This window comes from Athene cunicularia, assembly GCF_003259725.1.
Source record: "Athene cunicularia isolate RWA chromosome 9 unlocalized genomic scaffold, athCun1 chr9_part1, whole genome shotgun sequence".
Classification (NCBI taxonomy): domain Eukaryota; kingdom Metazoa; phylum Chordata; class Aves; order Strigiformes; family Strigidae; genus Athene; species Athene cunicularia.
The window spans coordinates 8,644,032-8,657,134 of record NW_020799110.1 but is presented as its reverse complement, the minus strand read 5'-3'; the positions used below and the strand labels follow the sequence as shown (position 1 = coordinate 8,657,134).

At 38.5% G+C, this 13,103-nt stretch overlaps 1 protein-coding gene across 1 annotated transcript in view; it reads left to right on the top strand.

Moving 5' to 3' along the window:
* Positions 1 to 12,984, top strand: part of GNB4 (G protein subunit beta 4) — a 76,865-nt gene extending 63,881 nt beyond the window's left edge. Inside the window, exons 4-9 of the mRNA XM_026854962.1 lie at positions 2,593 to 2,631; positions 3,357 to 3,463; positions 4,332 to 4,491; positions 5,113 to 5,319; positions 6,552 to 6,768; positions 7,999 to 12,984. Coding sequence (XP_026710763.1) covers positions 2,593 to 2,631; positions 3,357 to 3,463; positions 4,332 to 4,491; positions 5,113 to 5,319; positions 6,552 to 6,768; positions 7,999 to 8,105 — 837 coding nt within the window. The 3' untranslated portion in view covers positions 8,106 to 12,984. The remainder of the gene's footprint in view (positions 1 to 2,592; positions 2,632 to 3,356; positions 3,464 to 4,331; positions 4,492 to 5,112; positions 5,320 to 6,551; positions 6,769 to 7,998) is intronic.
* The last annotated feature ends 119 nt before the right edge of the window (positions 12,985 to 13,103 follow it).

Genomic DNA, 13,103 nt, shown 5'->3' with positions numbered 1-13,103 from the left:
TAGCGGGCTAGTAATTTTCAGGAACTATTTTTGATGCATTCCTAAAAAGAGGTGAGGTTGCGAACAACATTTGATGTTTTATATAGACCTGGCAGTGTGCTATCTCAGTTATTTACAGCTCTTTATTTTTTGCCTGATACTTTCTCTAACAATTTCATAATGAAAAAACAGTGCTTATAAGTGAATTAAAAATAAGATTGTAACTAGCAACTTCCTAAAGCAGAATAAACCGTAATGTGTAGCTGTCAGTTTCCAAATAGACTTTTTATAGTCTGCAATGTTTTAGAAATGTCTAGTGATTTTTAAAAAATTTTTTTTTTTTTGGTGAAGTGAGGACCTTTGCCTCCCCATGCAGTTACTACAGCTGTAGCTCTGTTCTATACACAGACTTGATGGAGGGATAAAATAAGACTGCATGAATTCTTAGTGCAAGAAGTTTGAAATATCAGTGAATGATAGCAGGATGGCTTTGTGGTTAAATTTAATTCCTATTTCTGTCTGTAATAAAGTTCCCGCGTGATGTGTGTCTTCACTTTGAGAATTGAAATTTAGGATGTTATTTTAGAAAGGGTTGTGTACTTGGCACAGTATCAAATTTGAAATTGAGTGACATTTTGAGCAAATAAGACACTATATTTAAAAAATATATATATAGGTTTTGGGAAAAAATTTAAATCTTACATGTGTATGCTAGGAAAATGCGGGGACTGCATATTGATCTGTTTTTTCTCACAAATTCTGCAATGTCTACTGCATGAACTGAGGAAAAAAAATACAGTTCTTTAGAGGAACCCTTATATGTCATGAAGTAATGATTCTGTTATGATGATCCATATGTAGAAATAACAGTTAAAATGTGAGAATTAAAATGGCCTGTTGAAACTTTGCTTTTCCTTCAACTTTGCCCATCATATGTCAAGTGTTAGCCTCAAGTATAGGTCTTGCTAATAGCATTTTCTTTGAGAAAAACTTCTTTGATTCATTCAGATTTCATTCAGGATACATTTAATGTTGAACATCTTCAAGTGTTTCAGCTAAACTAAACAATTAAAGTTGTTTAAAATTCAGTGTGTTTCTTCCTGTGGGTGAAGTAAGTCCTGAGTGCGAAGGGATTTGCTGCTCTGGTATTTTAAACCCCTCCTGATTCCAGACGTCAACATTTTATAAATATTTCTACAGTTCAGACATTTTAAAAATAAGTTGAGATGACTTAATCCACTCTCAGGCTTACTTTCTGGGAGGAAAGCTATAAAGGGTGGTCAAAATAAACAGGCACTAAAAAATTGTTACAGTTGCGATGTCAAGTAACTCTCAAGGAAGAGATTGAAAAATGTTAAGATCCTGGTCTGAACGTGTTGATGCAGTTCCAGAATGTGTGAGTAAATGTTTCTGTTCTTCCTCTCAAAGAGGACGTAGCCATTAGCGTGCAGACTGAACGCTTTCTCGGGGCAGGGGGACACACAAATTGATGGTGAAGAAGGCCATCAGTCATATGTGGAACACCTGCTCCATTGGTTCCAGAAGTTGGAAGGTGTTTGGAGAAAGTGCAGGGAGTTAGAGAGGGTCTTGTGGCTGATCCCTCAGTACTGCTGTTGTATGTGCTATAGAGTTCCTGTCTAATTTTAAGCCAATTATTTTAAACCGTGCTTCTCAGAAGAGGTTGCTGACTGTGCACCTCTTTTTGTCTTTCGGAGACAGGAGCCTGAGTTGCAGGAGTGCAGTGTAATCGCAACTGTAACTGAAACCAGGTTTTGCAAAATCAGTGTGGCAGACTAGGCTCACTGGTGCTCGCCTCTGTCAGGGGTCCAGTCTGTTACGCTGATTATGCAAACAAAAGTGAAGTCTGTTTTCTAGGTAGGGTTTGAATAATATGCAGAAAGTCAGTCATATGCCCATAGAGTCTGAAATGAAAAAGTCAAGGGTATCTGTACGGAGAGCTGAGCACCATCCATTCCATGAAATAAATGAGTGTTAGTTGATTATTTTTTTCCTTCATCTTGTATGAAATGTATCAGCAGCTTAAGCTTTGGTGAGCCTGCTGTCTGTCCTGCTCTCCAGTTCCTGCCTGTTAATTTTCATCCTGCTTCTCACAACTAACAGTGTCACACCTGCAGTGGCAGGGGGGTTAATGCAAGAGCCTCATGTAGTACAAAGCTTGCTAATCATGTATATTATGTAGTGGTTTTTTCCAGTGGATCAGTTCTTCCCTTGATGCTCAGCACACCCTGGGCAAGCACATCCACACCAGGGAAGGAATACAGGGGAGAGGGCAGGTGCTGGGATGTCAGAATGCTCCAAATTCCTCTGAATCACATATTCTGTACAAAGGGAGACTCAGAGGAATGTGGGTCATGGCCCTTCTTAAGTCCCTCTTCCTCCATGACCCCCAGCTTGTGTGCCAGTGTGTTAGACTCCTTGGACAATAAAACATGTTGGGGTGACAGAAGGCATTTTGGCATGTTGTTGCTGGCTTGTGGCTTTTTGAGCATGCTGAAGTCTAGCTTAAGAATTATTTTTTCCTTTAGACACTTTCTCTAAGTTGATGCTCAGTGTTGCCTTTTAGGTTCAAATTGTTCCTTTATTTTGTTTCAGGATGCAAGGAAAGCATGCAGTGACACAACTCTTGCTCAGGTATGCTCGTGAGTCTCTGTACAGACTCTTACTTGATATATATATTTTAAAAAATCCCTACAATTTATGACTGTAACATGTTACTGTTTAGTAAGTGAAAGAATAAGGTGAAAGAAGCCTTTGGAAAGATACTGTGTATTTATACAATTATTTAAAATAAAACAGAACAAACCTCACCAAAACAACCCAAACAAATAAAGCAGCAAAAAATCTCACAGACAAAAAAAAACCCCACTATCTTAATGGATCCTGCTTTCAGTTTGCCTTTTAAATAGAGCATGTTTATTGTGTTTAGTATATTTAGAAATATTTAAATAAATGTCTTTTAGCTGTATTTTGAAATCAAAAGTATTTTGCATTTAAAGTACTGTCATGCTTTGAAACGTAACAGTGCAGTGAATATTGGCGGATTTCTTTCACTGGTTTTAATTGAAAATTTTTAACTTAATAATCTGAAATAGCCTCAGTATTACATAATATTGTTTTTAAAAAAACTTTCTGAAGTTTCAGGTGTAGCCATTGTGAAGCGTGTTAGTGTATTTTCTGTAAAACCTGTTTTTCACAGTGTGCATGGGCCTAATCCTGGGTTGTACACTAGTATCCCTTTTCTTTTAATGTTGCATGCCAAAATAGATTGTTTTCTATCAAAGTTCAAATGCATGTAATTATCTTGTATATTAAAAATAGCTCTCGGTATCTCGGGGGTTTGTTTTATTTATTTTTAGATCACAACAAGTCTGGACTCAGTGGGTCGGATTCAGATGCGAACAAGGCGTACGCTTAGAGGTCACTTAGCCAAAATCTATGCTATGCACTGGGGATCCGACTCCAGGTTTGTACAAGTGATCCTTAAAATCAGATTGCTTACTTCAGATCTAATACCAGGTTTTGGGAGCCCTATGGGATGGTGTTGGTGCCCTTGCAGGGTGATCACAGACCACGACTGTGGTGGGTTTTTTGTCTTCAGTTACAGTTTGCCTTAGAACCGGTGAAGATGGCATAGTGGTAATAGAGAAGCCTCAGTTGAAAGGAAAGGTGCTTTGCCTGATCTCTCCACAGATGTTTTGTCTTTTCCTTCTTTTAGTTTTAACTAAGATTTTTGAGTCTGTTTAAGCAGAGATGGGTATGTGTTGAGGCATATTTTTGGAATGATGGATATGGTATTTTCCAAGATGTTGAATAATTATGTAACTTCTGTGATAACAGAGGTTTAAAAACTTTATGGCCAAATTTGATGTCATTGAAAAAAAAGACCCTTTTCTACATAGTGGGAAAAGGTACTCAGCTTCTGGGAAGGAGCTTTGTTACGTTGTCTTTAGAGGAACTGACAGTCAGATGTTACCTCATGGTCTATTCTTTGTCATGTCCACAAGGAAATGCATCTAGAATCTGCTCTCAGAATAGGATCTATTTTCCTCTAAATTTATTTTTTGTAGCTATGTAGTTAAAATACTAATATATGAGAAAAAAAAAAAAAAGGAGCTGTGGAAAGGGTTCATAAAACATGTTTCTTAAGTCAGGTAATACATAGATCTTAGCAGATTATTTTCCAGCAAATCATTCCCACCCCGTAAGAAAAAGAGAGTAATAAAAAAATGATGAAATTTCTGAATCTCTTGGTAATCATACATGATGTATGTCTATTTTGAGATATTTTTTGTTTATTTTATATTAACGTATTATTTTCTGTTTATATTTAGGCTACTAGTCAGTGCTTCTCAAGATGGAAAATTAATTATTTGGGATAGTTATACAACAAATAAGGTAGAGTTATTTATAATCCGTATCAGTAATTCATGCATAACTTGTGTGTTTGAGAGGGCTTGCATCTATTTTTTTCTATGGTTGCAAGGCAAAAATGAAAAGAAGCAGTTCTTTTTCTAAATCAGATGTAATCTTTCTTTTTTTTCTTTCTTGACTCGCTGATTACTAGTGATATGTTGTAGATTGTGTCTCAGAAGCAATAGTTCTAGGTAATAAGTAACGTTTTCACTCTAATTTGCTAGTGCAGCAGCTTGTAGCTATTGCTTTATGCCTGTGTGGCGTTGCTTCTGAAACTAATTTGGTTTTAAATTGTAGCAATATACAACCTCAGAATTTACAAGAGTGCTTTACTTTTGAGGGCAGAGGAAGGAGGAGGAAAAAAAGAAAAGCTGTTAAATGAGAAAAGCTTAAGTAGAATGTAGAGTGGTGATCTGCTGCTGTAAACTGTCCAGTCTCCATGGATACAACCATCCCATTCTATGACCTATAGTTCAGAAATGTAGAATAATTGAACAAAGAAATCTAAGTAGAATAAACAAATGTTGTAAATGTTTGAGTTTAGAAGAGCTTTGCTTTTGAATAACGTTGTACTGAAGTTCTTTATATCTCCCTTTTTTTTTTTTTTTTTTTTTAAATTATCTCCAGTGCCTTAATTTTGTATTTAAAACTTGAACTGTCAAATAACCACATACATTAGGTTAATGTTGTCATTTTATCTGCAGCGCTTTGTGGGATATTGAAACTGGTCAACAGACCACCACGTTCACTGGGCATACTGGCGATGTGATGAGTCTCTCTCTAAGTCCAGATATGAGGACTTTTGTTTCGGGTGCCTGTGATGCCTCCTCAAAGCTTTGGGATATTCGAGATGGAATGTGCAGGCAGTCGTTCACAGGGCATGTGTCAGATATTAATGCAGTTTGTGTAAGTGATCATTTGTATTTCCACTTGGGAGGAAAGGGGGGAGGATAAAAGCTATAGTTGCATGAATTCAGTTTATAGTCTGCTGGGTTACCTTGATTTAAAGTCAATTACTTTGTTAGGATCGAGAATCTTAAATTGTATGTAACAGAGAAGGTTGTTTAATAACTTACGATCTAGTTTGTAACTGAATTATTATTATCGTTATCTACAATGTGTTGAAGTGCTCTTGGAATCGTTTCAGCTATGCTTTTGTTCAGTAATTGAGACCTTACTTTTTTTAAGAAGCGAAGAATGGAGTAGGGAAGCTTTTTGCAGTGTGGCAATATGTTAAAAACTGAAAATTGTAAATAAATGTGATATACAGCGAGGGAGCAAAATAGCCAAGCATCATCATCTTAAAGGTTTTTGTTGAATGAAAGTGTACTTGATATTTTCTGTTGAAAAGAGCTTTCAGAGAAATATTCTGGAAGTCAAAGTTAAAATCAGTACTTATGTTGAATATTCATCCCTGGAATCATTTTGTAATATTTATAAACTGGATTATATTTCCTCTCTGTCATAGTAACACTATGTTCTGATCTGCAAGATACAAGCTCTGATAAATAGGGAATGAAATCTAAGCCTAAGCTGCATCTGTTTTTGATAAACATGAAAAATTATTAAGGCTGAGAAAATACCAAAAGCGTGACCAGTAGAAAAATGCAGTTCCTATACTTAGACCTGAATCCTGAGATGTGTTGAGCTCTTTTCATTCCCATTTCAATCAGTATGGCAGTTGGAAGAATGACTGATTTGGAGTACAGTTTTTGGAGATTGAATTGCTTGCTTGCAATCTTCTATCTTGGCTGAGCCAACCTGGCTGCCCAGCCGAGGATGGAACATTGTGTACCACTTCACCCAGGTCTTCCTGGCCCCCTGCCAGGAGGCACGTAACTGCCTTTTGCTTCATTTTGTAGGAGTTAGTTGCATCCCCTTTGGCTCCTGTTATACCGCATGCAGGAACTGTCTGGGTAAAATTCCAGTCATTCAGGTGTTACCAATACTATTCTAGAAGTGTTGCACTGTATATATGCATTTTTTTAACATGCAGATGTTTGTTTGGTTTTTTTTTTAAATCATTCTGTCTTTTATCTGGTCACCCTGGCAAAATATTCCTGTGATGTTTGTAAAGTGATGCATGAACAACGTATGTTTCTGGTCTCAAACTCCTGTCTCTTCATTAAAACTTTCAGTTTTTCCCTAATGGACATGCATTTGCCACTGGATCTGATGATGCCACTTGCCGACTCTTTGACCTACGTGCAGATCAGGAATTAATGATGTATTCGCACGACAATATCATCTGTGGGATCACTTCTGTAGCCTTCTCAAAAAGCGGTCGCCTCTTGCTAGCGGGTTATGATGACTTCAACTGCAACGTGTGGGATACTCTGAAAGGGGAGAGAGCAGGTGAGCTGAAGTTTTCCGTTTCCTTAGCAGAAGATGGATATTCAGAATTATGCAAAACGCAGAGCCAGTCCATTGCCAGTGCTCTTGCTGATGTTAGGGGATCTGCTTGCTTTCTTTTAAGGCTGTTTTCTTTTGGAATGGCACCCTTTTATTGCATTTGGTTATACCTTCTAGGTGTACATTGCGTTAGTTTCATCTATAATGTGTGAAGTAAATGCTCCAGTCAGTGACATATGGCTGTTCTTAGGTTTTGGCCATTATATATCTGTGCTGGAAGACACCAGCTCTTGAGGCTGAAAACCAGCCTCCAAAATTAGGTAACATCTACAGAAAATTATTTCACTGAAATTTATGAAGTAATACAAAACTATCCACTTGCATTGACTTTTGCATCCATCAGAGGAAGTAATTCAGATAGTAATGTTACAGTAGTCTTTTTGCTTTGAGGACCATGATTTCCTGCTGTTGGGAGGGAGGGGAAGTGGACACCTTTAGCTCTTGAATTAGTCCCTTCTGTCAGGATAGGCAGCGTGTTTATAGCATAGCTACATCTTTCTCATTTTGTAGCATGATTTAAATGATGAGCCCTGGTTCAGTTCTGAGCCTTGATTCTGCTGTTCAGACTGAAAATATATCCTTCTCCTTAAGGGATGTGGCCAGGCTGAGTTTTAATAGTGCAAGAATAGGTAGAAGTAAATCAAAAACGAAGGGGGAGGAGGCAGGTACAGTGCTGCTTTTCTAATAGTCTGGCACAATACACAGGGCATTTTTAATCCTTAGAGTTTGCCAAACATGGGAAACTCAAGGTAGTTCCTGGATCCAGGGCATTGTCAGAAGACGTCGCATCTGATTTTTGGAAGGAGTTGATGGCTGAAATTGCAGACAGCGTTGCTGAAAACGGGGGAAAACAGTAGAGAGCCTGATTAGGGATGAGGAGGTCTTTGGGGCAGAAAGAAGGAGAAATCATAAGGGCAGAGAGAAAAATGGAGGCAGTACTGTGTGTATGTATTCTTTAAAATCTCACTGAGTTTCTTGTTATGGCTGTTGTGATGTATTTAGTTGGTCAGGTAAAGACAAAAAGGATGATTGGATCTTGCATTACCTCTTTTTTTTTTTTTTTTTTTTTTTTTTTCTTTTTAGCAAATCTGAAGACTTACCTGTAAGAGCAGAGTAACAGCTGAAATCCTTGACATCCCGTGGATATTAACTTCCTTGCTTCTTCTCTTCCAGGTGTCCTTGCTGGCCATGACAACCGTGTCAGCTGTTTAGGCGTTACTGATGACGGCATGGCTGTAGCTACAGGGTCTTGGGACAGTTTTCTCAGAATCTGGAATTAACTGGGAGCCAAACATGTACATTCTCCATTTGAGATCTGGAGAGATCAATGCTGCAGCCTATAGCTGTGAAATAACATTTCTACCTTGTATTTGCAGGTGAAGTTTTTCTATTCACTGATTATTACACAAAAAGGCTTTCTGTAAACTAGAAAAAAAAATCAAGTGAAGAAATAGGGGAGGGGGGAAGAAATCACTGACTTTTTAAAAGGGGCCAGCACACATAATCATGGTGACCGACAAACTAAGAGCCAGTCTTTTTGTTTTTGGTGGTTGGTTAGATTGTCCTTGAAGGGTTTTTGCTTGTGCTCAGTCTGCTAATCCTGTACTTTTTTTTGTACATAACAGAATATACACATTATAGCAGCCAATCATGTAACATTTGTCTGTATGTAAAGAAATATGTTTGCATTTTTTAAGGAACTACATTTATAGCTTTGCTTTTAACCCGAGATGTCACTTCTGAGTTTTGTAGTGGATGAACTAGATTGCTGTTTTAAATGTTTTTGTGAATTTACTGTAGATAAAGTGAAGCCAATGGTATGTATGTGTTTTTATAATGGAAGGCATTTGAATTTTTTTTTAAAGGCCCTGGAGACTCCCAGTTAATACCTACCGCCTTATTCACTCACTTCTTGACCTGCTTGCCTAATTTTAATCATGGGGTTCTTCCTTCAAGCCAGTGGTTCCTGGTTCATCCATTGGCAGTCATGGCCTCCAAACACCAAGGAGTTAATGCCAGGCAGACTTGTAACAACAGCAAAAATACTTAAAAAGTAAAATTACCAAAAAAAAAAATAAAAATCCGGTTCCAGAAGTATTAGCTTCCTTACTGCAGCTTTTTGCATCAGTTATTCCACGCAGTCCTTGGGTCTGGAAGCCAAGTGACCTGCATTGCTGTCGTGAAGTGGCTGAGTGCTTTTCCTTTTGACAATTCAGCTCTTGACTAAATGAGGTAGTTTTGGCCCATCACAAACTCGAGCTGATTGGCACTAACAGATTGATTTGGCATGATGCTCAGCGCGCAGAAAGCAGTGTATTTGCAAAGCTTGCTCAATTACCACAACGGAGGAATTCAGGAGGATTTTGCTTAAAATCTTAAAAAGATTTAAATGTGCAGTTAATCGCCTGTAATCCCCCTCCAAATGAGGGGGTTGCCAAAGCATACCACAACCAAAAGCGCTTGTTGTCAGTTATGTGCAGTGTGAATTATAAAAGGAATTGTGTAACTTACAATGAACCAAATAACCTTTCTTACCTGTGTGACCCTTCCAAACTTCATACTCTATAAACTTAGCGACTTGCTTGTTCTCCTGTGGTCACAGAGGTCTGTACCATGGTGGCTTAGTAGATGCTAATTGTTCTGCAGCTCTGACACTGTAAATAGCCATTTCCTCTCCTAATCCTGATTTTATTCCGACTTTGATGTCAGTTGCTTATAAATGATAGGTTCTGATCAAGTACAGTTGAGTGTAGATAGAAGAAAATGAAGTGACTGATGCCCATCTGAAACGACCCGGGAAGATTGCTTAACTTTCTGGTGCCTGGCAGCATGCCTGCGCTTGCAATGGATGTTCTCTTGGGAATCTGAACGTCTGTGGCACTTTTGGAAAGGGGGATTAAGTCTACTGGCTTCTCTTAAGTGGCTTATTTTAAAGATACGTGAATCTTCAATCATCCGGTTGGAAGATAATGTTAATCTGCCCTCATCTGAAGTTATGGGGAGTCTGGGTATCTCTGGGTCAGGGAGAAAATATAAGTGCCCGGTATCTTGTAATATACCGAAACAGATCTGTGGCTGAGATGACTATTTGTCAAGTTTCTGACATTTGTAATCCTAAATCCCAGTACTTCCAGACTGTGCCTGTAAACTTCTCATGTCTATAATGGTGAAGGTGCCAATAAAACGTACCAGTCAATCACAGTAAATTCACTTTTAAAAGAAGAAAAAAGCGCATCTTGTGCTGGAGAAGTATACATTTACTAACAGCAGACTGTGGTGTAGGACCAAAATCACACTATCGTGTATGTCACAGGAATTCCTCAGTGCTTTGCTTTATGATCTGTCTGCGTTAACAGAACTATTACGGAATTCTTGTTACTCTCTTAAGTGAGCAGCTCTTTGGGATCTTGCAGACTTGGTTTATTTTTTAGTGGTGCACTTGATATTTATTTTTTTTTTTAACTCACAGCTGCCTTGAGTGAATCATTCTGGAAATTTGTTACTAAGGAATTTTAAGAAAATATTCTTTTTCTAAAAAATTTTTTTCCATAGAGGTGTTTTGAATCAATTTCCTAGTCAACACCTTTGCAAAGACAGGTGCCATTTTTACATTCTGGTATTAAAACTAGTTTCTACTTGCGAAACTCCAAAAACAATTTTACAAATGTATATAACTTTTCTTAAAAAAGTTCAGGTAGACTTTAAACACAGTAATGGCTCTCATACAGGTATTACTGCAAATAATTTCACTTACCATTGTTTGGTGGGCAATTGTCTGTTGGATTCAGCTGCTTTTAAAACAAACAATAAGGAATGCCAGCTACTTGCTAATGAGGTTTCCAAGAGCATCACACGGCTATGTGCCAGCACTTGCCATTCAGTTAACCAGTGTCTGTAGTGCTGCAGGGCCGGGGGCGGCTCCTTTCCTGTGGGCACACAAGGAACCCTGGAAGAAGCCCGAGCACAGCTGGGGAAACAGGATCTGATGCTTCTTGGGAATTTGTAGAAAGCTTGCGATACATCCTGCCAAGGTGATGTTTGCTGTTTAATTACTGTCCTGGATTATTATTTTTTTTTAAAGCCTACATATTTAATGTAACACATTATTATATGAGGTTAAATACTGAACCTGCACCGGCTGTGGTATTTCCTTTTTTAAACAGCCATCAGTGACATTTCAAGGTTGATGCCGTTACTGAAATGGATGCAGTTTTAATGGTAAAAGCTCAAACTCCTCCTAATATGAGGGCGATAATAAAATGAGGTTTTACCTAAATGGTTTTATTCCCAGCTTTGAATCTCAGAGGGCAGTGGGGTGTGCCTACAGGTTAACGTAGGCTCAGGTATGCAGCTTGTGTGACTTCTGCCTGTGCGCTGTGCCAACAGACTCACTCGCCACACAGCACTAGTAGGTACAGCTCAACCCCCTCCTCAAGAGTCTGTTGCCAAACTAAGTCCTTATCTGAATTTCAGGTAACTTTTGTGTAATTACAGAAGTGGAGTAACCAGAACACCATCCCGAAACAGTGGCATGGTAACTCCCTCCCAGCCCCTCCTCGAGTCAGTCACTCATGGCTGGGGAAGTGGAACTATGTGCTTTGTGTAACAAGATTTATTTTATTCAGGTACAGTTCTTTTTCAGCATTTTCTGATGTGGATTTAACTTTGCAATAGCAAATACTAACCAGGCCAAGGGCCCACCTTGGGTTTGTTCCTGTGTAGACTCGGACACCCGTTTAGTGGTAGAGATGCTGGTTGAGATCCTGGGAACCACAAAAAGCTGCTGCACAGCCTCGTGCTGATGTATACTCGCTTACTCCAGTCGTGTGGGCCTGTTTCCATCTGTCTCCAGATGGAAAGTTTGTTTCTTCCAAACATCGCTATCCTCTGCCTTGCCCAAGGGCAGGTACGTCACAGTATCTGGCAGAACTGATAGCTGAATGTATTGACAACAATATATACCATTAGAAGTGGAACATGGATTAAATAGGCTTTTCCCCCTGCTGAAGGAGAGGGCCTGACCTTGACTTGGCAAAGCTGAATTGATGTAACAGCTGGTCCTAGTGTGCTTACTGTAATGCATGGGTTGGAAATAGTTAACTCTTTAATTCAGTTAGTGTAACCGCTTGTCCCACAATGAAGTTCACATTACTTTAAGGTGGAATGAAAACATTGTGAAAACATTCCAAGAGTGCTTAGTCTTTCCTCGTTGAGGACACTGTCACCTCCACTAGGTTTAGTGCTGTGCTTTAAGATGTTGGTGAGAGTTTTGGCTAATTCAACTAGTTGGTATAAATGGTTGTGTAGCAGAATGACTGATTTTTGAGATAGCATTTCCTGTAAAAGTAATTAAGCATGGGTTGATGGTGCACTTTGTATCCAGTAATCTGGCCTGCATGCTGGTGAAACTACTTCCTACACTTCAGAGGCACCACAAGCCTTTTTATCCAATTGCTGGTTATGTAAAATACATGCAGAATGTTAATGCAGTGTTGTTATGGTAAATGTGTGAACAGTGTTACTAATTGATATAACTGATAACAGATTACATGTGCCTGACATTCTTATACCACACAGTATGTTTAGATTTTAACTAATATGGACTTCGGTGGAATAGTCTTAGATATTTCAAGCCTTTGTTTAACTTACACAATGGTGCTCTATTTGTGTTTTTCTCCTTTTTTTTTTTTTTAAATGAAAGCATCTGAACACTTGTAGTACATATTACATCCAAAGGAGTCCAAAACAAAATGCTTCTAAACATGCTTGGTTTTAATTTGCCTTTAGTTCCCAGCATTTCTCATCAGCCAGGTTTCTTTTTTTTTTTTTTTTTACTTGTTGCTGACTACTTTGGAAAACTTCAGTAATGTTACCAATTATGAAGTGATTCTGCACTGCCTTTGGATTGTGTATGTATTCAGAAACAGTCTTAAAGCTTTTATTTAAGCTATTAAAAAAACCAGGGACTTGTGCCATTTGTTCTTTAACAGTGCTGTTGTAAAAAGACTTCCCTGTGAAAAAAAAAATCACTTGCTATGAACTCTGTTTATAGCTTTTTTTTTTCCACGATGGATCTTTTTCTTTGTATTTGTACAGTGGCTCAGTGAAAGATGTTGCCATGAGTTGATATTGTAACCAATAAACAAGTGCTTTTAACCAGACTGTCTCAGGGGTGTTTCCTCAGAGCTGTACTAGCCCTTGCAGGGGCTCAGCCCCCCTACCTGCAGCACTCCAGTCCTGCCTTTGCTTCCCTTGTCGCAGCGAAGGGAATGCGGAGT